Below are 26,487 nucleotides of genomic sequence, written 5' to 3'. Positions count from 1 at the left end.
TAGAGGTTTCAAATTTTATAATATGAAAACCTTCAAAAAATCATTCAGACTATATAATCCGAACGGAGGTATTTTCAGAATTCAGTAGGACGCGTGATAATAAAGTAGTGTGGAAAAAGAAATTGCTAAAATAAAATTACATCTGAAAAAGGTTGAAAACTAATTATTTTTACTTAATATTTTTTTAAATACCAATTGTTGGTATATAAATTGTTATGTTAGTTTTACTTTATTTAACAATGTTATTCTTAAAATGTCTTTCAATTAACATTATTTTATTTTTGGGCTAAACATTTTTTGGTCCCTACTAATATTCTATCTTTTCTTTTTAGTCCCTTTAATTTTTTTTTTAGAGTTTTGGTTCTCCAAAAGTTTTACATTGCTACTTTTGGTCTCTGCTTTTAAGTCGATTCATGTGTATCATTAGAAATTTTGAATGAATGTCTAAAATATTATAAGAACCTCTCAATTTTGTGTGTGTTTAAATGGCCTCCACAAATGAACAATTAGATTAGACCTTTCGAGTTAATCAACTATTAGGTCGGATACCAAGATTTAATCAAGATTCAAGAGATGAAAAAATGATTTGTTATGAAAGTTTGAACAACACTTTAAACTTGAAAAATTTAGTCACGTTCTTCACCTAAAGTATAGTAGGCCTCAACATGTCACAGAAAACCAATCTACATCAAATTCACACTTTCGGTGTGTAGGGGTGGTAATGTTCAACTATAGAAGGAGTAGGATGAAAGAAAAATAAAAGAGTTTAGAAGAGGCTTTGAAACAACATATTAAATTAAAAAATAAAACAAAAAAAATATAAAAATGTAAATATCATAAGAATCTGGTTTGGTATGACGTAGTAGTCATTATGAAAATATTTACTCTTCAATAAACATCACTGAATGAGACACATTTTTCCTACCACTCTTTTCATTGTTTCACAAGCAAAGAATAAGCCAAATGCCACTCAACTACAAGAAGTGTAATCAGTGTGAAATGAAAGACAACTATCACAATGAAGCTATATTGTGTTTGAAGGAGCAACAAATTAGTTTATATTTAATTCTTTTTACTCAAAAAATAAGTTTCTTTGTGTTAGAATTGATTTTCATAATATGAAAAAAAAATTATTTGTGTTTGGTTATGATATTTAAAGTGAGATAAAAAAATTATACGTTGAAGCTACAAACCCTAGTTTAAAAGATAACACACCTCAATCAATTTTCTACTGCGAAAACAAACATATGCTTTATCAGAATCAATCTAAAAAAAATAACACATGTGCAATATCTCAACTTGTCTAAGAATTGATTTTCATCCTTACACAAAACTACAATGATGTTTGACATAAGGGGAAAATAAAGTCATTGTTAATACTTTCCACATTGAAACCAAACACATTGAAAAAGAGTTCCATCTAGGTAAGTTAGGACTTTCAACCATTCAGTATACCGACTAGTTTTTTTGGACCACATCACATGTACTATAACTTATGAATTCTAAATCAAATTCAATTGAAGAAAAGGGAACAAGATTCAAAGTAGAAATGAGACAAGCATATATACTAACTAAAACCTCACTTAAACAACTTCTACACTATAGATGTACCACTAACCTAAAAAAGTTTTGACATAATAACAAATTAGAGAGCAAGAAATCTCTCACCTCACATAGATTAATCTAGAAACAATAGCATTAAATTTGACCAACATATTTAATGTTGTACCTAACATGACACTCTAAAGGCAGCTTTCACATACTATTGCTGCCAGCAAACCAAAGTAATCTTCAATCACTTATAAATTTTCTTACAAAGGCATCATAATTAATCTTCATGTCAAATAGCATTAAATTTATGTGAAATGTCCAAATTACTCTATCAATACCATTGTTCCCAATAGGCCCATAAGGTCACTATTAATAGTGTAAACATTCATTTTTAGAAATATGTGAGACCCTATCACTATTATTTTTGAATATATCAAAATTACTAAAACATCCCTAAACATATTTTTTATCAGTATTTTAATGGATCAAATAACAAAAGACATATTCGAGTACTAAACTAACCAACAAAATATACATTCAGAGACAATTATAAAAGCATCTCACATATTTAAGAATCTAAATGATGATTTACCTTTATTAGTACCATAGAGGGCATTCTTGGATATTTAACTCCAAGACATACCAACCTTACTTCAAAAACAAGACCAAATATATAACAAAAATCAGTGTACAAGATATCAAATTGATAACCATGTTATAGAGTGAAAAAAGGAGAGAAAATGTTGCAGGTAGAGAATGAGTCTGAGATCACAACATCTTTCAAAAAAAGACTTGAAATTCACATGGCTAGAAATGAGTTACTACAGAAAGAAAACCAAGAACTTAAAGAAGAAGTATCTCGTTTAAAATCACAGATAATTTCACTCAAAGCACACAATATGGAGAGAAAAACCATACTATGGAAAAAGATACAAAAATCCATAGATGATAACAATTCAGATTCACACCATACACTTAAACCTGCACTTCAAGCAATCATGTGTGAAAAGAGTTCAGAAAATCAAGATTTTCAAGACTCATCAACTTCACCTAGAAAGGAAAAGTCATCAATAGTTTTGCCACCAACTCCTCCTCCAAAACCTGCTTCTACTCTTTTTTCACCTTCACATAAAAATGAGAAGGGAATGAAAATGCAGCCAACAGCAGCACCTCCACCACCTCCAACACCATCAAAATCGTCTATCGGTTTGAAAACAGTTCGTCGTGTGCCAGAAGTAATCGAATTGTATCGTTCGCTTACACGAAAAGATGCCAACATTGAAAACAAAACTCATCACAATGGAATTCCTGCAGTAGCATTCACCAGAAACATGATTGAGGAAATCGAAAATCGGTCAAAACATCTTTCAGCTGTAAGTTTAGTTCCAAACTTCTCATATTTAGCTTCAAAATTTTCTAATGTTAAATCTTTAGGCCTGTTTGGATAAACAGTTTAAACTAATGCTTATAGCATAAGTATTAATCATATAAAACAATTTAAATCCATTAACTTATGGACATGTAATAAGATGTTTCCATAAGCTCTCCGAAATAATCTCACAAGTACTTATTCCAATAGATAAGCTCAAAGAAACCAATCCAAGCAAGGCTTTAACTATAAAACAATGAACACTCTTTTATTGATACTTGATACATTTTTTTGACAGATAAAATCAGAAGTTCAAAGCCAAAAAGAATTCATCAGTTTCTTAATCAAACAAGTAGAATCAGCTTCATATGCAGATATATCTGAGGTGGAAACATTCATCAAATGGCTTGATGGAGAATTATCAACACTGGTAGATGAAAGATCAGTCTTAAAGCATTTTCCACAATGGCCAGAACAAAAAGTAGATGCATTAAGAGAAGCTGCTTGTAACTATAGAGAACTAAAGAATCTTGAATCAGAAGTTTCATCATATGAGGATAATCCAAAAGAGCCAATTTCTATGGCCCTGAAAAGGATACAAGCATTACAAGACAGGCGAGCATGTACAAAAATTGTAGAGTTGAGTTTAACTAAAGTTTTTGAGCAATACTTAGAATTAATTGAAAGTTTTGCTTTTAAAATTTTGCAGGTTGGAGGGAAGTGTAAGTAGTAAAGAGAGGATAAGGGAGAGTTCAAGTAAGAAATATAGGAATTTTCATATCCCTTGGGAGTGGATGATGGACACTGGCCTTGTTGGTCAGGTAAGAAATTCATACCTTGTTTATGCATTATAGATCACTATAAAACATTAAAAAAAATGCTTGCATTTATATGTGTCTAGTGTCCTAAAGATTATGAAGAAAAATATTTTGAATTGGTTAATTTTGCTTAAACTCAAGCTTATGTGAAATCACAAAATATGATTTTTTTTTTTTTCTATTGGGTCCAACTCATCTCTATGATTAATAAGGTGAGAAGTGACACTCTTAAAAACTTTGTGGTTGTTTGGTTTGGCAGTTGGACCAAAATTATCACGTCCCATTGACCATTTGACATGATTTTTACGAAGCTGTTGAGAGTAGTAGCTTCACAAAAAACATATGGATATTGATGTACAAACACGAAAACAAATAAATGGTTTATCTATTTTCAATGCGTGACTTGGTTTTTTTCAACACACTCCATCACACCTAGTACTATTGGGCTAGGTGCATGGATAAATTGGTGGATAACCCAAATGAATAGACTCTCATACTATAAATTTTTAGATGAGGTTAGAGGTCTGATGGCTGTTGTTCTGACATTGAATATTTTCTAGAAACACATGAAAAAGACTAAAAAGCCCAGCGGTAGTTAACTACCGTCAGTTTTCTAGTTATAAGTCAGCGGTAGTTAACTACTGCTGAGGACATTTTAGTATTTTATGTGTTTTTAGGAAGTTTCAGATGTTAAAAAAGCAATTGTCTAGAGGTCTTACATTTTCCAATATTATTGTATTCTTTATTGTATACAATTGAACCAACAATCCATAAAATGAAATTAATCATAGTTCATGACACAATTGAATGATTTTGTTTGATGCATGTCACATAATATAGATAGTATCACTACAATAACATCAGAATCATCTATACCTTTTATGATATACATGTTTCAAAAGGGTATCTTATTATTTACCATAAAAACCTATTGAAAGGCTTTATCATGTTAATAACTTGCAGATAAAGCTATGTTCACTGAGGCTAGCAAAGGAATTCATGAAACGAATAACTAAAGAAATAAAATCTCATGAAGCTTTGCATGAAGATAATAATAACCTCTTATTACAAGGAGTTAAGTTTGCATTCAGAGTACATCAGGTACAATAACATTCCTCAGAACTTTCTGAATTTGACATTTACTTTTTTATCCAACTCATCACCCATCAAGACATTCAGTTTGCAGGTGGCTTTGATCCTGACACTACACAAACTTTTCTAGAATTGAAGAAAGTTGGTTGTGCTGTACCAAGCAATAGTAACCTCATCATCAATCCTCTCAAACATGTTAAAGTTTGTCACAAACATGTATCTTAACATAAATTAATGTTTTTGTCATAATTATTATTTTCTTTTTTGATGAAATAATTATTATTTTCTGTTCACACATCAGTAGCAGAGTTTACAAACATGTATATGTTCTTCTATTTATATGTAATTTCTAAAATTTATTAAGTGACATTAATCGTTGCTTTACAATTGTCTAAAAGTTATATAGATGATCGAACTCTTACTACTAAACTCTAAACTGATCGCTCGTATATTTATGTAATTTTGAAGTGAATTGTGTCATAAATTATATGCTACAGATTACTCCCTCCGTCTCACAATAATAATCTCGCATTTTTTCTTTTTATCAAAATAATTGTCGCTTTACAAATACTAATGCAACATTCATTTATTTTTTCCATCATTATATCCTTATTTATTAAATTTCATCCAACTTAACTATTTCACTAACTACATGTTAATAAGAGTATCTTAGTAAATGATGTTAATTTTACCATTGAAATCAATACAATTAATCATTTCCTTAATAATCGTGCATAAACTTTATACGACTATAATTTAGAGACGGAGGGAGTACATTCCGATAGTCCTAAAGTCTGTGTTACAAAACAAAAAAAAATTGTAACATCTCGATTTTTAACAAAATATTTTTTTTTTAGAAGAAAACGACAACAAACTTAAGGAAAACAGTCAAAAAAATTTCTTTTCCTAAATAAATAACGATAGTTTGCTTTATAAAAGGGTAAATACCTCTTTTCGTCCCTCATTTTTACGTGCCATGTATGCAGATTCTGCTTACGTGGTGGAATGAGGGACCAAAAGTGGAAAAATCTGAAATTACAGGGACCAAATCTAAATCCTTTTTTTACAGGGACTAAAACCAAAATTCACTAATATTACAGGGACGAAAAGAGATATTTACCCTTTATAAAATAAAACCTTTTAACTTTATTTTTATTTTGAGGATGAAACCTTTAAAATAGTTATCATACATCTAGAAGATTTGTCATTGATAAAAAGCCAAAGTAATTATTAAACACGAGACAAATTGTAAAAATAAATATTACACACGGGACAAGTTATACTAGTTAAAAATGAATTTGTTAAGTCTCAAGGTATACCTTGATTTTGGATAACTCTCGAGTCTATCTCACCTAAACTTTCCAACTTAATAAAGCTATCATCCCTTCCAATTTCATATATTGATTTTGTTTGGTAAAATAGCAAATACTGAACCGATAAACCTTATATCATATGAAATTAGACGATTGTTTTTTTAACATCATAAACTTCCTAAAAACACAAGTAAAATATTAAAATATCTCTAACAGTAGTTAACTACTGCTGGCTTATAACTAGAAAATCGACAGCAGTTAACTATGTTGAATTTTTTAGTCATTTACTTGTGTTTCCAAGACATATTAGATGTCAGAAAAGCAACAGTCATGAAATTATAGATGATAACTTATCGGCCTTCTTATAGTTGATAGCAAGTAAACTAGCTAGTTGGATTTGTAATGTTTTAAATAATTAGCGGTTGAACTAACTTATAAATATGAAATGATATATTTAATTAATATTTACTTTTTTTCAATTAAGATTGAAGGGTAAAATTGTTGAGATAAATAATGATACTTTATAAACTTTAAACTACAAGGTAATTGAATTAGCTTATAAAAAACTGTCATAAATTGTCTGGAAAGCCTAACTCATCTGTCAATGGTTAGGTTGGACACCTCTATCCGAGTCTAAACCTGAGACTTTGTTGTGTGCGTGAATTTCAGTGGTGTTTAAAAAAAAAAAAACCATAAATTAGTGAAAATAAGATATAAACCTGTGAGAAAGTGAAAATTACGAAACAAATCTATTTTAATCAAATAAGCTTATAAGGTACCGTTTGACTCGACTTTTTTTCCAACTTCTCTACATTTTTAAAGAGAAGCTAGGCGAAACACAATATCAATAAAGTACCTTCGAAAAAATGTATTTTTTTTAGAATTCATAAAATTGAATGGAATGAGCTTTAAAAGTTGTTGAATGCTACTTCAAAAAACTACTTCTCTGTAATTTATTTCACAAGCACTTCTCTTCAACTCACACAGGCAACCTTATATTTTATTTTTTAATATTATATTTTGATTTGTTTTTTTCTTCCATTTAATTTTTTTTTGAACCGGTCCATATAATTTTTTTAAAGGAGGATCAATTTAATTTTATTATCTATTTTTGAAGGAATTTTATTATCTATTAATCACTTATATATTTAATTTTAATATCGTTTAATTATCACAACCTCACAAATATTTTTATTTATGCAGTCATTGAATGACACCAAATATTTTTATTCCCTTTCTTCAACCTCACAAATATACACACACACATTAGCGTTTAGAGTAATATTTTATGTCTGTATGTCTTTTTTTTTTTGTTACACTAATGCGTATATTTTTTTCAGTGTTGCGCAATGCGTACAATTATTTTTTTGAACACATCAAAATGGAATTATATTAACACAAACATAGCATATTCCAAGCACAAGATGTGCCTAGAATTCTGCTACAAGATACAAAATGTTACAGAGTCCAACACAAAGAACAAAAAACAGGAATTAACCAATGCCTAAACATAACAAAGGACTAGACCACCACATATGAGTACCATAAACAAACACGTTTTTTTTTTGCTTTCAGCCACCGTAATGATAACAATTTAACCTTATCCAATAACCTTGGGACATCCGTTACAACATTACCAAACAAGCGGTTATTACGTTCGATCCACACAATCCAAGTACACAGAATCCAAATTAGCTGCAGAAAAGAACGTTTAGCTTTACCAACACCTGTCGAGTAAGTAAACTGCACTAAGTGATCATGAAGATTATTCGGATCCGCCCCCATAGAACCTAGCCAATTGCGCACCTGCTGCCACAACAAAACAGTATTTGGGCAAAATAAAAATAAATGTTCGGCCGTTTCAACATGACCACAGCCCATAACACAAAGAGTCGCCTCAGAACTGAGAACACCACGAGCTGCCAAATTTGCTTTTGAAGGTAACCGATCCCGGAGAAGTCTCCAAGCAAAAATCGAGACCTTTAAGGGGACCTGACGATGCCAAACTAGATCCATTGCTTCGGTCAAAAGAGGATGAGCGCCCTCTATTAATATAACATAAGCTCCTCGAACAGTATAACCCCCCACAGGGTCAGGTAGCCACAACCATCTATCTGAAACATTAGGCAACAAAGAAACATCAAGCAGTAAAGCCCTAAGCTCCTCTAATAAAAATTCCTCCCAAGCCCACAATCTTCGCCTCCAACTCCACCCTCCCCCCCTGCACCACGCCAAGAGAGAACATAGAAGCCACTGAAATGGCTTTGTTCTCAGCTAAGTCAAACAACCTGCCAAACCGCTCACTAAAAGGACGATCACCACACCACCTATGAGACCAGAACAACGTATCAGCACCATCCCCCACCTTCCTAATCACACTACTGCCGAACCAATCACCCCCTACACCGCCCCCACCCTCACAGATCCTCCCTACCTCCCGCCACCAAGAAGAACAACTCCGGCCCCCCACCTCCAATCTCCCACCGATCTCGCCATAACGGGCGACTAAAACCTGATACCACAAGCCATCTCTATCTACTAACAACCTCCAACACCATTTCCCTAGCAAAGCTACATTAAATTCCTTCAACTTCCTAACCCCCAACCCTCCTAACTCCTTTTTAGAACAAACAGTATTCCAATCTATCCAAGTAATTTTCCTACGGTCCTCACTCCCCCCCCCCCCCCCCCCCCCCCCAAAAAAAAAAAATTATTAAACAAAGAATCAATGGAAGAGATTATACCTGTTGGAGCTTTAAAGAAGGAAAGAGCATAGACAGGCAGAGAAGTCAACACGGCTTTCAGAAGGATCAAGCGACCACCAAAAGAGAGAAACCGGCTATTCCACCCCGACAATCTAGATTTAATACGATTCACGACAGGATCCCAAAACGAAAGTCTCCGCGGATTACCCCCAATAGGCAAACCTAGATACAAAAAAGGAATCTTACCTACTTTACAGCTCAACACCGAAGCAGCCTCACTCAACCAAGAATCAGAGATATTAATACCCATCAACAAGCTTTTATTGAAATTCACTTTCAAACCGGACATCAACTCAAAAATGGCAAGAGTCGCACGAAGAGCCCGAACATTAGCCCAACTTTTATGGCCAAGCAGCAAAGTGTCGTCCGCAAATTGCAGATGAGAAACAACAACCGGGTTTGCCACCCCAACCGAGTACCCCGTAAACAACTGATTGTCAACCATCGCTTTCATCAACGTGTGAAGACCCTCAGCCGCAATCAGGAACAAAAAAGGGGACAAGGGATCCCCCTAACGCAAGCCACTATGCAGTTGAAATTCATCAGTAGGACTACCATTAACAAGAACAGAAGCTGTAGCAGTACCCACACATTCTCTAATCCATTTCCTCCATAAGACAGGAAACGACATTCTTTCCATAACCGAATCCAAGTAATCCCACTCAACAGAGTCGTACGCTTTTTCGAAATCCACCTTAAACAACATAAGATCTTTCTTAAACTTTTTAGCTTCATCCACCACCTCATTGGCTATAAGAATACCATCAAGAATCTGTCTATTCTTAATAAAAGCAGACTGAGTTTCAGAAATCACACTACCAATCACCAACCTTAATCTGTTAGCTAACAACTTAGCTATAATTTTGTACATACTTCCTACCAAAGAGATAGGTCTAAATTCATTAAGCCTCTGCGGATTATCAACTTTTGGGATAAGAACAATAAAAGTAGTATTAATACCTTTTACCAACTTCCCGTTTCGATGAAACTCAGTGACAAACCTCATGATATCATCTTTCAGTTCAACCCAAAACTCCTTTATGAATCCAAAATTTACTCCATCCGGACCCGGGCTCTTAAAACTATCACAATCCCACACAACAGCCTTAACTTCATCTACCGAAAAAGGTCTAATCAGGCCCCCTCCCTCAACCAAAGATAAGTTGCGGAACTGGAGATTCGACGCACTTGGTCGCTCCACACTCTACGATTGAAAGTGAGTCGCAAAATGGGTAAACACCGCCTTCCTAACAGGGTCAATGCCCTCAACCAAAGTACCATCAACCAAAATTGAACTTATAGAATTATGACGGTGACGAGAGGACATAATGGAATGGAAAAACTTAGAGTTCGCATCACCTTCACGCAGCCACTGGTTCCTCGATTGCTGCCAACAGATACTATTGTGAAGCCTGGATAACAAATGAATATTTTCTGACACACCATGCAACTCAACACATTCTGCGTCAGATAACTCCTCGACCTCCCCTTTACCATCTAACTCGGCCAACCTGACCTTAAGAGAATCAATTTTCACTGCTACGTTCTGCGAATGAGATATGTGCCACTCTTTCAGCGCCAATTTGATTAATTTGAATTTTTCTTTTAAAACATATCCACCCCAACCTTCCACCTGTAAAGCTTTCCACTTATCAGTAACAAACTGCTTATAACACGGGGTGTCTGACCAACATTTCAAGAACCGCGACGGTCGAGGCCCCCAATTTTCCTCATCAACAGACAAAATCAACAGGCAATGGTCAGATAAACCTCTCAAATGCGCAACCTGAATACAATTGGGCCAAACCAAACTCCACTCTTCAGAAACCAAAAACCGGTCAAGTCGACTCATTGAACGACGATCCCCTTTAAACCAAGTAAAATTACGCCCACACAACGGTAAATCAAGCAAACCATTTTCCTCTATGAATTGATTAAAAGGACCATACTCCGACACACCGCCATAAACCGTCGCCGACCTACGTTCTTCCCGACTCCGGACCGCATTAAAATCACCGCAAACGCACACCTTTTTACCCCTAAGAGCCTGAAGACGAGTCGTTAAAGCAACCCATAATATCTGTCGAGCTCCTCCATCACAAGGAGCGTACACATTGAATAAGTGAAATTCTTCATCTGAAGAAATGAACCGGCCATGAATACTCAAAACATGATCAAAGCAGCCTGACGACCACACCTCAACCTCCGAGGCATCCCAAACGGTCAGCAATCCCCCTGACGCCCCTTGGGACGGGCGAAAAGAGAACTCCGTCGACTGCCTATCCCAAACCGACGAACACACATTAACATCACACATTTGCAACTTCGTTTCTTGCAGACATAAAATCAACGGCTGCTTATCCCTCACCAGAGCTCGAACATCCTTTCTCTTCTCGTAACCACCCAACCCCCTTACATTCCAAGATAACAACTTCATCTCCCACACCCTCCCAGCCACCGCTACCACGCCTACACAACACCCTCAACCGCCCCTCCTGAACCACCATCACCAAAAGCTAACTTCTTCTTTTTCCCCATCCCTTTTCTTGCTAACACCCCAAATCTATTGTTGTACCCACTAAGATTCACACCAATAGATTCCCCTAGGGTCTTCACATCCTCCGCCACCACCTTGTCACTCCCATGAAGTACCACCCAATGCTTCCAGTCACTATTATTAATAGAGCTAGAAGATGATGAATTCTCGGATAGGTCTTTAGAAATCATCCTAGCCGTCTTTCTGATTGAATTGGATCCTTTAAACTTCCGATCATTTTTCTTTAGAATTTTCATAACCACTTTCCGGTCTTTAGTAGGAAGCCGTGCCACTTTTTTCAAGCTAAGAACTGAATGACGCAATAACCCCTTCACCTTCTTTCGCTTAACAACAACATCCTCTTGAATATTACGACAAGCCTTGAGCCTCTTACCCTTAGCGTCAAATTTCCGAGAAGAAGACACAACCCCTACGTCACTAAGATGTTGATCATTTATCCAATCCAGACTCCACGGACCAGATACCACTGAACGATCAGCTCTGGGAGGGCATGAAACCATTCGACGAGTTCGAAGCTTCCTAACAGTAACTGACCCCCCATCACTTGGACACTCATCAGCATCAACACTTCTATCCACAGGAACGTCGGCACTGCCATGCCCATCAACCTTACACTCAGGTGACGCACTACCCATCAATTGATCCACAAAGGGCTCTAACCGTAAAGGTTGTAAATCCCCCTCGAGCAAGGCTTCACTACACCTACCCACTTTCGATTGACCACCTACCGCTTTAAGCTTAACCGTCTTTGAGACCGCCTTCTCCACCTTATCTTCAAAAATTCTTCCGTTACTCTCCGAATCAAAAAAATCTTGGACTATTTTATCAACCAAAAAATCTGCGTTAACCTCATGTTCGTGATCAATATGCACATCTTCTGGGTCAGCCTGACCCTCAATTGACCCATTCTCCTCCTCTTCGTAAAGGCAAGCATCATCGCCAATATTAAAACCCCACTCCTCTACCACTTTCACAGTGACCAAAACACCATCTATCAAAAGCTTCTCCGAACAATTTATAATCTCTAAAGAATTTGTAGCCACCAGAATCCTAGCATAATCAAATCTTTCTTTTTCCACAGTGCATGTGTCCATACGTAAAAGCCTTCCCACGTCAAGAATACATAATTTGAAAAAGCTTTCATTCCAAGCGTGCAGCGGAATACCATACAACCTCAACCAGGCCCCCCTTTGGAACGGCACCAAATTCTTATCCCATCTCACAATATTGGTGAAAAAATAAGCAAAGAAATCCTTAGCATCGTTCAAAATAGTTGTAACACTAACCTCGGACATACTACGAATGAAAACTTTGTCAGCGCCTAATGGAATGATGTCAATTTCTGATATACCCGCATCCGCAATTCTATCTTGAACGCCCCTGATACTCTCACCATTAGTCACCGTAGCAGTCACACCTGAACGGGCCCACTGAAGATCTTCCACACTTGAACGATACATCCGGACCAAATTTTGGATTGAAGGTCGCCCCCCTGTATGACGAACATCAAACTTAACGAACTTACTTTTCCCGCTACCGCCCTGTTGCTCCTTACTATGCCCCTTACCCAAGCTCACCGTCACGTCACCAACCTGAACGTTATCCAACGCACCCACTCTGGCTTGTGGCACCCGTCCCTCTAGTCCATCCGATTGGCCTTCAACAGCTTTCGATCCAGCTTCCATCACATCACCCTCAACAACTGATTTAACTCCCTTACCGACCTTAACACCTCCTCCCGCGGTATCCTTCGCACCCGCGCCAACCACCAAATTCTCAACCACTCTAGCTGCCGCCTTGTCAAAATTAGCAACTTTTGCCTTAATTTGGAAATTACCAAAGCAAACAGTATTCACGGCTTTCAACAACTTACTAACATCCCGGACATTCGAGTATCTCACAAAACCGTACCGTTCTCCGTTAACATTGCACCTACGGGGTACCACAACCTCGTCCAGCATGCCACAAACCTCAAACCCTTTTCGTAAATAAAAATTCGATAAGAACGGTGGAAAATTAGTAAAATAAAACGTGACATACCGTCGAAAAAGAGCCGCATTCGTCAAGGCCTTGGTGGCTCCGCTGATGTCGCGCGTGTCCTGCTTCCTACCGCCCTCACCAAGCCTGTCCAGCGCCGGAATCCGACGCGCATAACCAGCAACCCCAGAGCTGTGACCACTAGCGCGATTCCTATTCTCAAACCGCAACCAGTCCTTCCTCAATTCCTCATCAGACCGCTCAGCAAGCCTGTCTTGGTAGAAATCCGCATCGCTGCCGTAACCGAACCTGCGTGAATCCCTAGTTCTAGATTGTCTCTTGCCTGCCTCGTCCCAATCACGGAACCGCTTGACCTTCCGCTGCCGATCCCGACCTCGATCTCCTTGTCGCCGCGCTTTCCCCATTCTAGGACTCACAACAAGCCAATCTCCCCCAACCCCCCCTTTAAGTGGCACCCAGCTTGGCTCCCTTCCCCCCCAATTGGATCTCTCCGCCGGCGAAGAAGAACACCGGACGTCCTCCCTGCGTTGTGGCCGCAGTCGGACTGTCCGTTCATCCTCACAGACTCTCGCTCTCATCCTCACATTTATATTGTAACAATTATTATTTTTATAAAATTTTGATTTTAATTAAAAGTACTAGTATAGATGCTTAAAAAAATTATACTTATATATATTTTACACATTTATATTGTAACAAACTATGCATATTTTTTTCTTATTAAAAAAACTAAACATATCTTTGTCAATGACTCCAACAATGTAACAAATATAATATCATATAATATAAATTCTTATTTTTTTTAAATGACACCAAAAATATGATATTCTTATAACAAAATTTGTTATACAATATAATTGGAAAAGAAAAAACAAATTATTCTCTAGCTTAACTCAGTTGATATTGACAATGTATAAATATATGCAAGGTCGCGGGTTCGAACCCTGGACACCACAAAAAAAAAAAATCAAAATTTTGCCAAACAACTTTTAACTTAAAAATAACTTTAGAACTAAAAAAAAAATAAAGAAACCAATCAGCTTTAACTTTTTTCTTAAAGAGCTTTATTTTAACTTTGTTTTAAAGTTGCTTTTAGACCGAAAAAAAGCATGGCCAAACGGTACTTATATATATGCAAGGTCGCGAGTTCGAACCCCAAACACCACCAAAAAAATAATAAATTTAAAATTTTGTACAATATTTTGCTAAATAATTTTTAACTTAAAAATAACTTTAGAACTAAAAAAAAATTAAAGAAACCAAACAACTTTAACTTTTTTCTTAAAGAGTTTTATTTTAACTTTGTTTTAAAGTAGCTTTTAGACAAAAAAAAAACCTAGCCAAACGGTACACATAAAGGTAAAAAAATTGTCTTACTCTTGTTTATAAGATATGGTTATGCAATCTTGCCCTTGATTTTTAAAAAAATATAAATGCTTATGCTTGCTTGTAGCACACGTAGCTCTTATAATAAAACAGTTTTTCCTCTATTCTCTTCATTCCACTCGCTCACTCTCGCTCTCACTGTCACTGTGTTCCAATCTCTTACTCGCAAACTTTCTTCTTCAAAATTTCAACTCTCTCTCTCTAAAACTCTGTTTCGATCGTCATGGCGGGTGATAACACTCCTAACTCCATGAAAGAATCCTCAACGGTTAGTAATTTCTCACATTCCCATTCCAAATATCGATCAAACCCTATTTTCTGTTATATTAATGGTTTTTGCACTCTGCTTTTGCAATCTTGTTAACAATTTTCATTCATCTGCGCGAGAGTGTGTGTCTGTTTCCTATTTTTTTTCTTGTCAAAACACCAACACCTGAAACTCACACGCAATTGCAATGTCCGGTTTAGCCTAATAAAGTTGTTTAGCCTAACAATATCGACATTGTTAGTTGAGCTAGGTCTTAACGGCTGTTTCCGGTTATTAACTGTGCTTATTACTCGGATTGTTTAATTTTCATTTTTAGGTATTTTTATATAAATTAAGAAAATTTGTAAATAAATAAAAGTGTGCAACAATTTTACATAAGGATGATTATTAATCTACGAAGCATTGAGGCAGACACTAAATACGACAGTGACATTGATAGCAGTCAAACACAACGGTTAGATACTAGATACTCGTCACACACCTTCAAGCTGGAATGTCGTAACTAGAGTTATTAATTATTGAGAGTGTTAAGTATCGCCATAAATGTATGGTGAAGTATAATTGACATAAGAGTGATGTATATTGTATTATTTTGAAAGTAGAGTTGGAATAAAATAGTGAAGCACGGATACAAACACGGACACCGGACACGTCACATACGCTGAAACCCAAACACCGCTAATAATTTGAGAAAATCACTTAATTCAGTGTAATTATATGTGTCGGTGTCGGACACGACACATGTCCGACACTGGGACATGCCTAATCCAAGGATTGTTCGTGCTTCATGATGTTACATTTATTTTTTTGTTAATGGGATGGAAGAGTAATAACATGACGATTTCATTAAGTTGTTCATTTCTTTTGTTAATTATCTTCTGTAAATTATTTTTCAGAACGTACCTTTGGAAGATGCACCATCATGCTTACAATACTTTGACCATCTGTTTTCTAGTGGAAAACTGGATGCTTTTGAGTCATTGAAAATGTCACGGCTAGCCGTAAGTCGAAACAAACAGAAACTTTTAGGAAAATGGCTAGCAGAGGATAAACTTGAATGCACTGAAGAGCTTGGTGACCTTGTGAAGGTTCTGTTCTCATACAAATCTATAATTGATTCTTAGTTTCTTTATCAGTTGAATATACTTATGGTTATCAATATCCTAAGATACATGCAAGTTGTATCTCGATTCTCGATGCTAGGTGCTAGTTGTATCTCGATTCTCGATTCTAGTACTCTTAACTATTTGATAATGTATCTTACGATTTGTGATAAGATCCAATTCTCAATTTAGAAAATAGTTCTTCTGATTCACTATTTGAATCTCGATTCAATAACCATATTTAGTTTGCTATATATTCCTTTCGTTTGTCTATTCAATCTTATAAGACACACATCTAATGCAGAAAGTGGATAAAGACCTGGCATTGAAAATATATACTAAAGCAAGTGCCACACCAAAGGTTATTGCAGCTTTTGCTGAGAGGAGGGAATATGATAAGATTTTGACATACTCAAAGCAGGTAATGAAACATTTGTTTTATTAGACTTTACAAAATCATGAAAATAGTGGTAATATTGGACTGTTAAATGAATGTTATACTTTTGTTTTATTACATAGTTAATTATTATTATTTTTGCAGTGCATGATGTATTTTTCTCCTTTTATTTACTGCAGGTTGGATACACTCTTGATTACATATTCCTTCTGCAAACAATATTGCAAACAGATGCCCAGGTTAGTGTAGTTCGATTTGAAATGATCAAGTTTTGCCTTATGGAAATACTTTATTGGTAAACTTATTTCAGTTCTGATCATTGTGGTGCACTTATAAAATTAGGTCTTGTTAACGAGTGCCCCCAGGGCACTCTTTAAGCATCCCAAATTTAGTAATTATTCTTTTAAAAAGTCAATTATTACAATTTCCAATACATTCAATACACAACTTTTCATTTAAAACTTACTATTTAAAGTGCTTAACAAGTGCCCCGGGGGGCACTCGTTAACATTTCCCATAAAATTATAGCACCTCATGCATGATGGTTGAATGCATCCGAAGTCCAAACATCCAAACATCATAAAATGATATCACCTCATCTGTGCTACTTATGATGTTTATCTTTCTAGAATATCTGTTATCTTGTGAGTTTACTTTTTGTTTATTCATTTACTCAGAACATGTTCCATTGTAGGGTGCTCTAGATTTTGCTCTGATGATGTTGCGAATGGAGGGGGGTTGCCCTGTTGACTACAACAAAATAGCCGATCTGTTTCTTCAGGTCTATTTAATTTTATCTTTTGTTTTATTGATGTAGGTTTCATTGTTCTCCCATATCAAGCGTAACTTGTAATTTGACCTAACTTAGAAAAGGAAGTATCATGTACACAATTTCTGTCTCCATTTCATTCTTCATTTTCCTTTTTAGAACCTATAATACTTGATTACTTGAGCCTGTTCTACTTCGACTTTTATGAAATCTTTATGTAATGTTTTAAGTGGCAGAGTGAATAATGCGTTTTTGCATTTCAGAAAAGTTATTTTCTACTTAATGGAAAAATGAAAAATCTAATGGAATCAGACCTTCTCTTTCCGAAAACTCGCATTGATAGTGGTTTTTAACCATCCCGTGTATGTTTTCCTTTAATTTGAGTACCGAGAACTATTTGTTAAATAAAGAGCCAATCATTTCCTTTTGTTTTTTATTTATGTGCTGGAAACATCAAGTCGTCAACCCTTAATTTTGTTTGTATGTTTCTACTGTTACTTTTTAGAGGAATATGATCCGTGAGGCAACTACCTTTTTGTTGGAACTGCTGAAGCCAGACCTACCTGAACATGGACATCTTCAAACAAAGGTTCCTTTATTTTCTTTGCCTTAATCTTTATCTACGAGTTGATGGAGTCATACAATATTTTTTTTGTGATTTTATGAAAATTTGCTCTAATCATTTTTAGCTGCTGGAAATCAATCTTAAGACCTTTCCAAATGTTGCTGATTCTATATTGGCAAAAGGCGTGTTTAGTCATTATGATCGTCCACGTATTGCTAAACTTTGTGAAAAGGCCGGCCTTTTCATCCGGGCTCTTCAGGTTCTTGGCTTTTCATACCAATGACTGACTGTAATTTGTTGTCAGTAATTTCTTGAAGTTTCGTGTCTGTCTCTTGTGCAGCATTATACTGAGTTGCCTGACATCAAACGCATCATTGTGAAAACTGATGCCATTGAACATCAGGTTTGGATTTCAGGTGCTAGAGTGACTGTATCTACTTAGTCTTTTATATGTTGTCTTCTTATTATGAAGTGATTTTCAGGCTCTTGTTAAGTTTTTTGGAACCCTTCCTCGAAAATGGGCACTGGAGTGTATGGAACAACTTTTACTTGTCAACCTTGGGGGAAATCTTAAAATAATTGTGCAGGTACTGTAACATGGATATTTTTTCTTGTTATTATAGTTTCTGTATAAAATAATCTTACTAGTACCTAATCTGCAGACTTCCAAGGAATATTCGAAACAGCTGGGTGTTGATGCATGCATCAAACTCTTTGAGAAATTCAATTCTGATGAAGGATTATACCTTTTCTTGGGTGCACATTTGAGATCTAGGTATTTCTAAATGAAGAATGAAAATGGCATTGATTTTCCAGACAGACTATATTTTGCTTTTGGTAGTAATTACTTTAATAATTTTGGCTTTTGATTCTGTATTGTACAGTAAGAATCCTGACATTCACTTCAAGTACATTGAAGTAGCTGTTAAAACGGGACATATTACGGAGGTAGAGCGTGTAACCCGGGAATCATGCTATTATGATGCTGAGAAGACAAAGAACTTTCTAATGAAGACCAACCTTCCAAATGCACGGCCACTGATTAATGTGTGTGATCGTTTTGGTTTTGTTCCTCATCTCATACATTATCTCTATAGTCAAAACATGCTTCATTATGTTGAAGAATATGTTCAAAGGGTAACTTTTTTTTTGTGATTGCATTTAATTTTGAATCTTTCTATGCTAATCTTAAACGTGAATTTCTAACATTATATTTCTTACCTATAGGTCAATCCTCAAAAGATTCCTCTAGTTGTAGGGCAGTTGTTAGATGATCGATGCCCTGAAAATTTCATTAAAGGTCTTGTACTTTCGATTCGTTCTCCTTTCCCAGTTGAGCCTTTAGTTGAAGAATTTGTAAAGAGGTATGCTATTTTTCTCTCTGCCCTGCATCTCCACATTACCATATTATTTTCTCATTTTACTTTCTATATGCAGGAATCGTCTTCGTTTGCTTACTCAGATCTTGGAGGATCTTGTGTGGGAGGGGAGCCGAGATGTACATGTGCATAATGCTCTTGGGAGAATCATCATTGACAGCAATAGCAATCCAGTACATTTTCTCACAACCAACCTATATTATGATTCTCGTGTTATTGGTAAATATTGTGAGCAAAGGGACCCAACACTTGCCGTTGTTGCTTACACAAGGGGGAAATGTGATTATGAGCTTGTTAATGTGACCAATAAAAATTCCTTGTTCAAACTCCAAGCCAGGTGTGTATACAATTCTTCATTAATATTGTGCTATTGTATTTCAAAATGCTAGTCTGGGACACTCGTCTTATTTATGATATTGTTTGTGTCAGATATGTTATGGAACGGATGGATGGTGGCCTCTGGAAAGAGGTTCTAAATCCTGGGAACGTGTTTAGAAGACAGTTGATTGATCAAGTGGTGTCTACTGCTTTGCCTAAATGCAAGAGTCCTGACCAAGTTTCAGCTGCAGTGAAAGCTTTTATGACTGCCAATCTTACCCATGAAGTGATTGACCTTCTCGACAAGATTGTGCTACATAATTCTGCTTTTAGTGCAAACTTCACTCTAAAAAGCTTACTGATCCTTGCTGCAATAAAAGCAGATCCTTTAAGAGTCATGGGTTACATAAATAGGCTGGACAACTTTGATGGCTCTGCTGTCGGGAAGGCGGCAGTGGAAGCACGCTTATATGAAGAAGCTTTTGCCGTTTTCAAGAAATTTAATCTGAATGTTAAGGCTGTTAATGTTCTGCTAGATAACCTTAAGACCATTGATCGAGCTATGGAGTTTGCATTCTGCGTTGAAGAAGATTCTGTATGGAGCCAGGTGGCTAAGGCGAAACTAAGAAAAGGCTTAGTAAGTGATGCAATTGAGTTGTTCATCCGTGCAGATGATGCCACTCAGTTTTTAGAGGTTATAAAGGCTGCTGAAGTTGCAAATGTATACCATGACCTAGTAAAGTACCTTCTCATGGTTAGGCAGAAGACCAAAGAGCCCAAGGTGGACAGTGAGCTCATTTATGCGTATGCAAAGATTGGTCGGCTTGGAGAAATTGAAGAGTTTATTTTGATGCCAAATGTTTCTAATTTGCCAAATGTTGGAGACCGCTTGTATGCTGAGGCGCTTTATGAGGCTGCAAAAATTATATTTGCTTTTATCCCTGACTGGGCTAAGTTAGCAGTGACATTGGTGAAGCTTCAACAATTCCAAGATGCTGTTGATGCTGCTAAGAAAGCAAACAGTTTGAAAACATGGAAGGATGTTTGTTTTTCCTGCATTGATGCTGGGGAATCCTCCTTAGCTCAGATTTGTGGTCTCAATGTTATTGTTCAGGTGGCACGATTTCTAGCTTAAACTTTCGTTTATTTTTTCTGACAGTAATACCACCCCTGTCCCTATGTCTCCAATTTTCAGTATCCAGGTTTTCCGCTCATATTTCAATTTCATTGCATGCAAGTTAATGGGATGTGTTCCGGTGAAGTATAGAACATCTAGTTATTAGTATACACAATAAGTAGCAGATAAACTGTTGATTTGTTTGTTATTTTCCGTTTTTATGGCTAATCACTCATCATTTTTATGAAGGCGGACGATCTGGAAGAAGTTTGCAAGTATTATCAGAACAGAAGACGCTTCAATGAACTCATCTCTCTAATGGAGAAAGGGATAGAACTGGAGTGTGCTCATGAGAGTATCTTTACTGAGTTGGGAGTTCTTTACGCAAGATATCGTCCTGAGATGTTAATGGAGCACATTAAGTTGTTCTCAACCAACCTCAACAGTCTCAAGCTTTTTCAGGCGTGTGATGAACATCAACTCTGGAAAGAACTCACATACCTATATGTGCAATTTGAAGAGTTTAATAATGCTGCAATCACTGTAATGAATCACTCTCGAGAAGCATGGGACCACATGCAATTCAAACATATTATAGTAAATGTTGGTCGTGTAGAACTATATTATAAGGCTGTTCATTTCTACTTGCAAGAACATCCTGATATTATAAATGATCTTCTTAATGTGCTTGCCCGTCATGTGGAACATGCCCGTATTGTAGAAATAGCGCAGAAGGTCTATATTTCTTGTACTCTATTGCCTAATATCTGTAATTTTAATCTTATTAGGTTATGTAAATAATTAGTTGCAAATGATTAATGCAATAATTATACTTGTTGCTCGAATTTTCTGATTTTTAGGCAGGCCATATCCGATTGATAAAGCCGTACATGGTTGAAGTTCAAAGCAGCAATGTGTTTTCTATTAATGAAGCTTTGCATGAAATTTATGTTGACGAGGTGGACTACGATAGACTTCGTAAATCGATAGATCTGTATGACAACTTCAATCAGATAGGTCTTGCACAGAAGGTGGATTTTCCTTATCTTACTTATTTGGCCAAATTGAGTTCTACATCCTTTTCGCAAACTTCTAAATCTTGAATGATTATTGATTGGTTTCAACAATACACATGATCAGATTGAGAAGCACGAGCTCCTTGAGATGAGACGTGTTGCTGCTTATATTTACAAGAAAGCTGGAAGATGGAAACAGTCCATTTGTATGTTAAAGAAAGACAAACTTTACAAGGACTGCATGGAAACTTGCTATCAATCTGGTGACCAGAAACTCTCAGAGGATTTGCTTGTTTATTTTAGTGAGCAGGTGTACATTTATTAGATCCTTGCCAGATTAGGCCCTGTCACATTCTGCGGTGTGACCTCTTCATCGTTATGAATTATATTCATTCTTTCTACACTTCATTACTGCTTACTTGGTCAAGATTTCTTTCTGTCTTTGTTTTTCAGGGGAAGAAAGAGTGTTTTGCATCGTGCCTCTCTACTTGTTATGATCTAATACGGCCAGATGTTGCATTAGAGCTAGCTTGGAAGAACAATATGATGGATTTTTCCTTCCCTTATCTCTTACAGGTATGTTTTTTACAAGGGTCTCTTTCATTACAATTATTATTAAGGACAAACATTTTTTTCTTTTGTTAATAATCATTTTTTATTTTTCTCTAGTCTATTCGGGAATATACGAGCAAGGTAGATGAGCTTATAAAAGACAAAGTTGAAGCAGAAAATGAGAAGAAAGTTAAAGAAAAGGAGAGAAAGAACATTATTGCCCAACAGGTACTTTTTTTTTCTGGATTTTTCGATTCTTTTTATAAATAAAATCCAGATTTTATCATTTACTTGACTTTTCAATCGACCCGACAAATATTTTCAATGATCTTTAGAAAATGGATCTATGTTCAGTTGCTACCTATTCCAGTAGAAAACTTCTAATCGGTTCAGTGAGAGAACATGTATTAGATATCCATTTTTGTTTGGGGAATCGAAATCTGTAATACATGATAAGACTGTCCATTACCACTAAGAGTGAAGGGTGCATACGTCTGAGTTGACCATTTCTGATATCAAAATGGAAATATTTTGTTTTCATGAACTAACTTATAAGAATTCATTCTATATTGTTTTGTTATTGTCTATACCTAAGGTGCACGTTTGCATAATGTGGTGGTTCACTGTGTAGACTAGAGGTGTCAATTGGATGCCCAAATACTCTCAAAACAAGCAAATTTAAATAGAATCCTAATTCCAAAATTTCTTCCACCTTTCATGGCCTCTCTCCAGATTCCACCGGCATCAAGAATTTCTGTTCAAATTCGAAGCAAGTTCAGATTTTTATTTCAGAGCATCGAGCATTTCGTATCGAATATTTTTCACCAGGAGCGTTCAGATTGTTCTGTTCTGCACTACAGCATTGTTCTTCACCAGGGCTGCAACAATATTCTTCACCGTGGGCGTTCAGATTGTTCTGTTCAGCACATCATCCTCCAGAGGGAATACAAGGTCGCACACCGATTCCTTCATCAACAGGTATATGCAAATAATAAATAACCGTATTTATTTCCTTTTATTCTTTCACTTTGGGTTGTTTTCTAACATTCTACCATACAATGTAGTAGATTTCTATATTGGACCAAACTCAAACCTATAAAACCGATTTGTAAGGAGAGAGGTGCCACTATTTATAAATTTTTCATGTCTTATCTTTATCCTATGTCGGGCTTGTGTTTTTCCCAATACACCTCCTCATGCCCAACACTATTGGACTTGGTGCGTGGATATAAATGGTAGGTGGTCTGAATCCATAGGCTCTAATGCCATATTATATTGTACACTGGGTCTAACTCAACCCTACAAAACCAACATGTAAGGAGGGGTGCCACTCTATAAATTCATTTCGGGTCTTTCCTAGCATTTGTCTTTTGTTGGATAATTCTATTTCATTAGTATCTGAAATTATGTACATATTACATATGGATTTTTCCTACCATGGATTATAAACTAATTGAATTTTCGCAGAGTGTGCCTGTTGAGTAATTTCTTTTTGCCATGTTCTATTTAACTTTTCATTTATATATCGTGATTCAATATTTCAGATGGATGTGCGTCAAATGAATGAATCAGAACCTTGCAGCTCATCAATTGCAGGAAGTATGTGGAGGAAGGATATAGTGACTGTTGGCTTAGTTGATGGATAAATAAATGGGAGCTTACATTGACAAAATCAAATGTTTTGGTACACAATAATGCCATTCGATTAGTATCAGAAATTCATGTATTACATATGGCTTTTGCCTACCATAATTTCTAAACTAATTGAATTTTTGCAATGTGTGCCTGTTGAGTATGGTTGAACTTTTGTGCATACGAGCGTTTGTTTTTGGAAAACACAAATTATTCCCAGGAATAATATACCCGGGAATGAAAATATGAAAATTTGATTATTGGGTATTTGTTAAAAAAAGTGTTTGGCAAATAACTTGACATTCCTGGAAAAATTGGAAGTTACAATTTTTTTTTTTTAAATCTATGCATAATATCATGGGAATGCACATTCCCATCTCTTTACATGGGAATAATGGAAGTTATGGGAAGTTACTCCATTCCCAGGAATCTTTATACCCAGGAATATTTTTTTCTCAACCTCATAACAAACATGGGTATAATCATTCCCTAGCCATGTATTCCCGGGAATGTCATTCTTAACCTTGAAACAAACACCCCCTTTAGGTTTTATTTTTGTTTTCTATGTGCTATTTAGCTTTTCATTTACATATCATGATTCAATATTTCAAATAAACGTGGGTCTAATGGAATATCCCTCTTTTCTTATTTGTTATCAGTTCAGTAAATATCCCTCTTTCATAGGCTTGCTGCCATTAGGGCTCTTCATGTTCATGGCTTCATTTCGATGATTGACTACAATCTTTAGTCCGAACAATTTTTTAAAGCTTCTTGTTTGTCTCTTGTACATCGTTCTGCTGAGTTGTCTGATATCAAATATGCCATTGTGAATACACATGTGATGAGATCAAAAGTCATTGAATCACATGTTTGGATTTCATCAAGTGCTTAATTTACTTAATTTTCATTCAAAACATTGTTATATATGCTCCATATGGAGTGATTTTCAGGCTTTGGTTGAATTGGTTTTAACACGTTTCGAAGAATCAGCACTAGAGTGTACACAAGAGATATTTTATCGATCAACCTTTGCGGTAGTTTTCAAATAATTGTGCAGGTAATGTAGTATGTTGTTAACATTATATAAGCCTTTTCTTTTTTCCTAAGATAAATATTTTTCTGGGTTTTTTACTAAAGAATTTTACTGCTACAAAATCTGCTGACTACTAAGGAATATTCTGAGTAGCAAGTTGTTGATGCATCCATTGAACTCTTTAACCACAACTGGAAGGATATGAAGAATTAAACTTTTTCTTAAGTGCATATTTTAGCTATAGTATTTCTAGTTCGTTTTAGTAACTTTCGATTTTGCATTGTTGAGAGGACTTAATAGTCACTTCAAGTACGTTGAAGAAGCTTCCAAAATTGGACAAATTAATGAGGTAGAGCATGTGATATGGGAAACAAAGTTTTGTACATGTTGATATGTAATGAGTTAAATGATTAAATTGAAACTTGAGTTTTGACGGTTAGATGGTTTTCAATATGTTGTGCAAGGTGAATTGTTTGGGCATTTAAAAATGATTGGTAGAAAAAAAAAAGCTAATGAAATAACTGTTTAATTGATTATTCATTTGAGACTAGAGAATGTCCTAATTATGGGTACGTACAAACATTAATATCATTGAATGCAATACAAGAATGATATTAGAGAGTTGGACCCATCAACAACCGGTTAATGTTATCGTCCTTACTCCTTAGCTAGGGTACGATATTAAAATGCCAGTGTGGCATGAAATTTCAAAGACTAAATATCATTGAATGATGGATGTTACACCAGAACTTGAATGAAATTTTATATGAAATTAAATAAGTAAAGTGTAAAGTTATAACATAGCATTATAACCTGTCACAAAAGCCAAATCAAAGTTTTCATAAAGAAAAGTTATTTCATTATTTTGTCGGCCACGTATTAATGGTTAAAGTGGATCAATCAAACTCTTCCTAGCAATTATACAGGCCACTAGGACTAGATTTATACAGGCCCCTAGGACTAGATTCATATATATTCTTTATTTGGTTTAAATGTGTCATTGAGCCATACACTTTTATCAGATTTTGGCATTGGTCCCTACACTTTGTAAAAATATTGGTATTGGTCCCTCTGTTAACTTTATGTTAAAAAAAAAAAAAAACAAAACCAACGGAGTGCCACGTGGCTCAATCATTTCACGCCACGTGGCACCAATATCAATATTTTTACAAAGTGCAGGGACCAATATCAATAGTTTTGTGTTTTTTTTAACAGAAAGTTAATAGAGGAACCAATACCAATATTTTTACAAAGTGCAGAGATCAATTCTAAACAAAAAAAAAAAAGTGTAGGGACCAATGCAAAAATCTGATAAAAGTGCAAGGACTAAAGACATATTTAAACCTTTTTTTTTTTTTTTTATGGATCTCTGCTCATTACCCAAATGAATTCGCTCATTCCCAAAGTAAAAGTCGAAAATGTCCCTACGCATGTTAACTTGCGTAGTGTGAGTTAACATGCGCTAGTTATAAGGAGAACTTAACTTAAG

General features: G+C 35.6%; 3 protein-coding genes across 5 annotated transcripts; 2 read left to right on the top strand and 1 right to left on the bottom strand.

The window, feature by feature from the left end:
* Positions 1-2,081: 2,081 nt before the first annotated feature.
* LOC25494846 (protein CHUP1, chloroplastic) lies at positions 2,082-5,197 on the top strand. 3 transcript variants are annotated; one of them, XM_039834065.1, is made up of 5 exons: positions 2,082-2,924; positions 3,219-3,535; positions 3,630-3,741; positions 4,702-4,839; positions 4,910-5,197. In XM_039834065.1, exons 1-5 carry the CDS (start codon positions 2,292-2,294, stop codon positions 4,958-4,960), a joined length of 1,251 nt encoding a protein of 416 aa, XP_039689999.1. In that variant the 5' UTR covers positions 2,082-2,291; the 3' UTR covers positions 4,961-5,197. The 3 variants fall into 3 exon arrangements, with proteins under 3 accessions (XP_039689999.1, XP_039690000.1, XP_024640707.2); XM_039834066.1 differs by having other exon boundaries at positions 2,083-2,924; positions 4,925-5,197; XM_024784939.2 differs by having other exon boundaries at positions 2,083-2,924; positions 4,918-5,197.
* Positions 5,198-7,508: 2,311 nt separating this feature from the next.
* Positions 7,509-14,009, bottom strand: LOC120580570 (uncharacterized). Its single transcript, XM_039834433.1, has 2 exons — positions 8,888-14,009; positions 7,509-8,257 (listed from the first exon to the last, which is right to left on the bottom strand). The coding sequence occupies exon 1, from the start codon at positions 13,865-13,867 to the stop codon at positions 11,378-11,380; it is 2,490 nt and encodes an 829-aa protein (XP_039690367.1). The 5' UTR covers positions 13,868-14,009; the 3' UTR covers positions 7,509-8,257; positions 8,888-11,377.
* A 933-nt stretch (positions 14,010-14,942) lies between these two features.
* On the top strand, positions 14,943-24,111 carry LOC11408658 (clathrin heavy chain 1). The gene is made up of 21 exons (XM_024783715.2): positions 14,943-15,117; positions 16,014-16,205; positions 16,525-16,641; positions 16,797-16,856; positions 17,312-17,398; positions 17,892-17,975; positions 18,076-18,210; positions 18,292-18,354; positions 18,434-18,538; positions 18,614-18,726; positions 18,836-19,088; positions 19,179-19,315; positions 19,389-19,667; positions 19,760-20,762; positions 21,015-21,500; positions 21,626-21,796; positions 21,906-22,091; positions 22,235-22,357; positions 22,451-22,561; positions 23,066-23,311; positions 23,878-24,111. The coding sequence occupies exons 1-21, from the start codon at positions 15,073-15,075 to the stop codon at positions 23,977-23,979; spliced, it is 4,098 nt and encodes a 1,365-aa protein (XP_024639483.1). The 5' UTR covers positions 14,943-15,072; the 3' UTR covers positions 23,980-24,111.
* Positions 24,112-26,487: the final 2,376 nt, after the last annotated feature.

Source organism: Medicago truncatula, chromosome 5 (genome assembly GCF_003473485.1).
Source record: "Medicago truncatula cultivar Jemalong A17 chromosome 5, MtrunA17r5.0-ANR, whole genome shotgun sequence".
NCBI classification, from domain to species: domain Eukaryota; kingdom Viridiplantae; phylum Streptophyta; class Magnoliopsida; order Fabales; family Fabaceae; genus Medicago; species Medicago truncatula.
The sequence above is the reverse complement of the archived record's forward strand: the minus strand, read 5'-3'. Positions and strand labels throughout refer to the sequence as shown.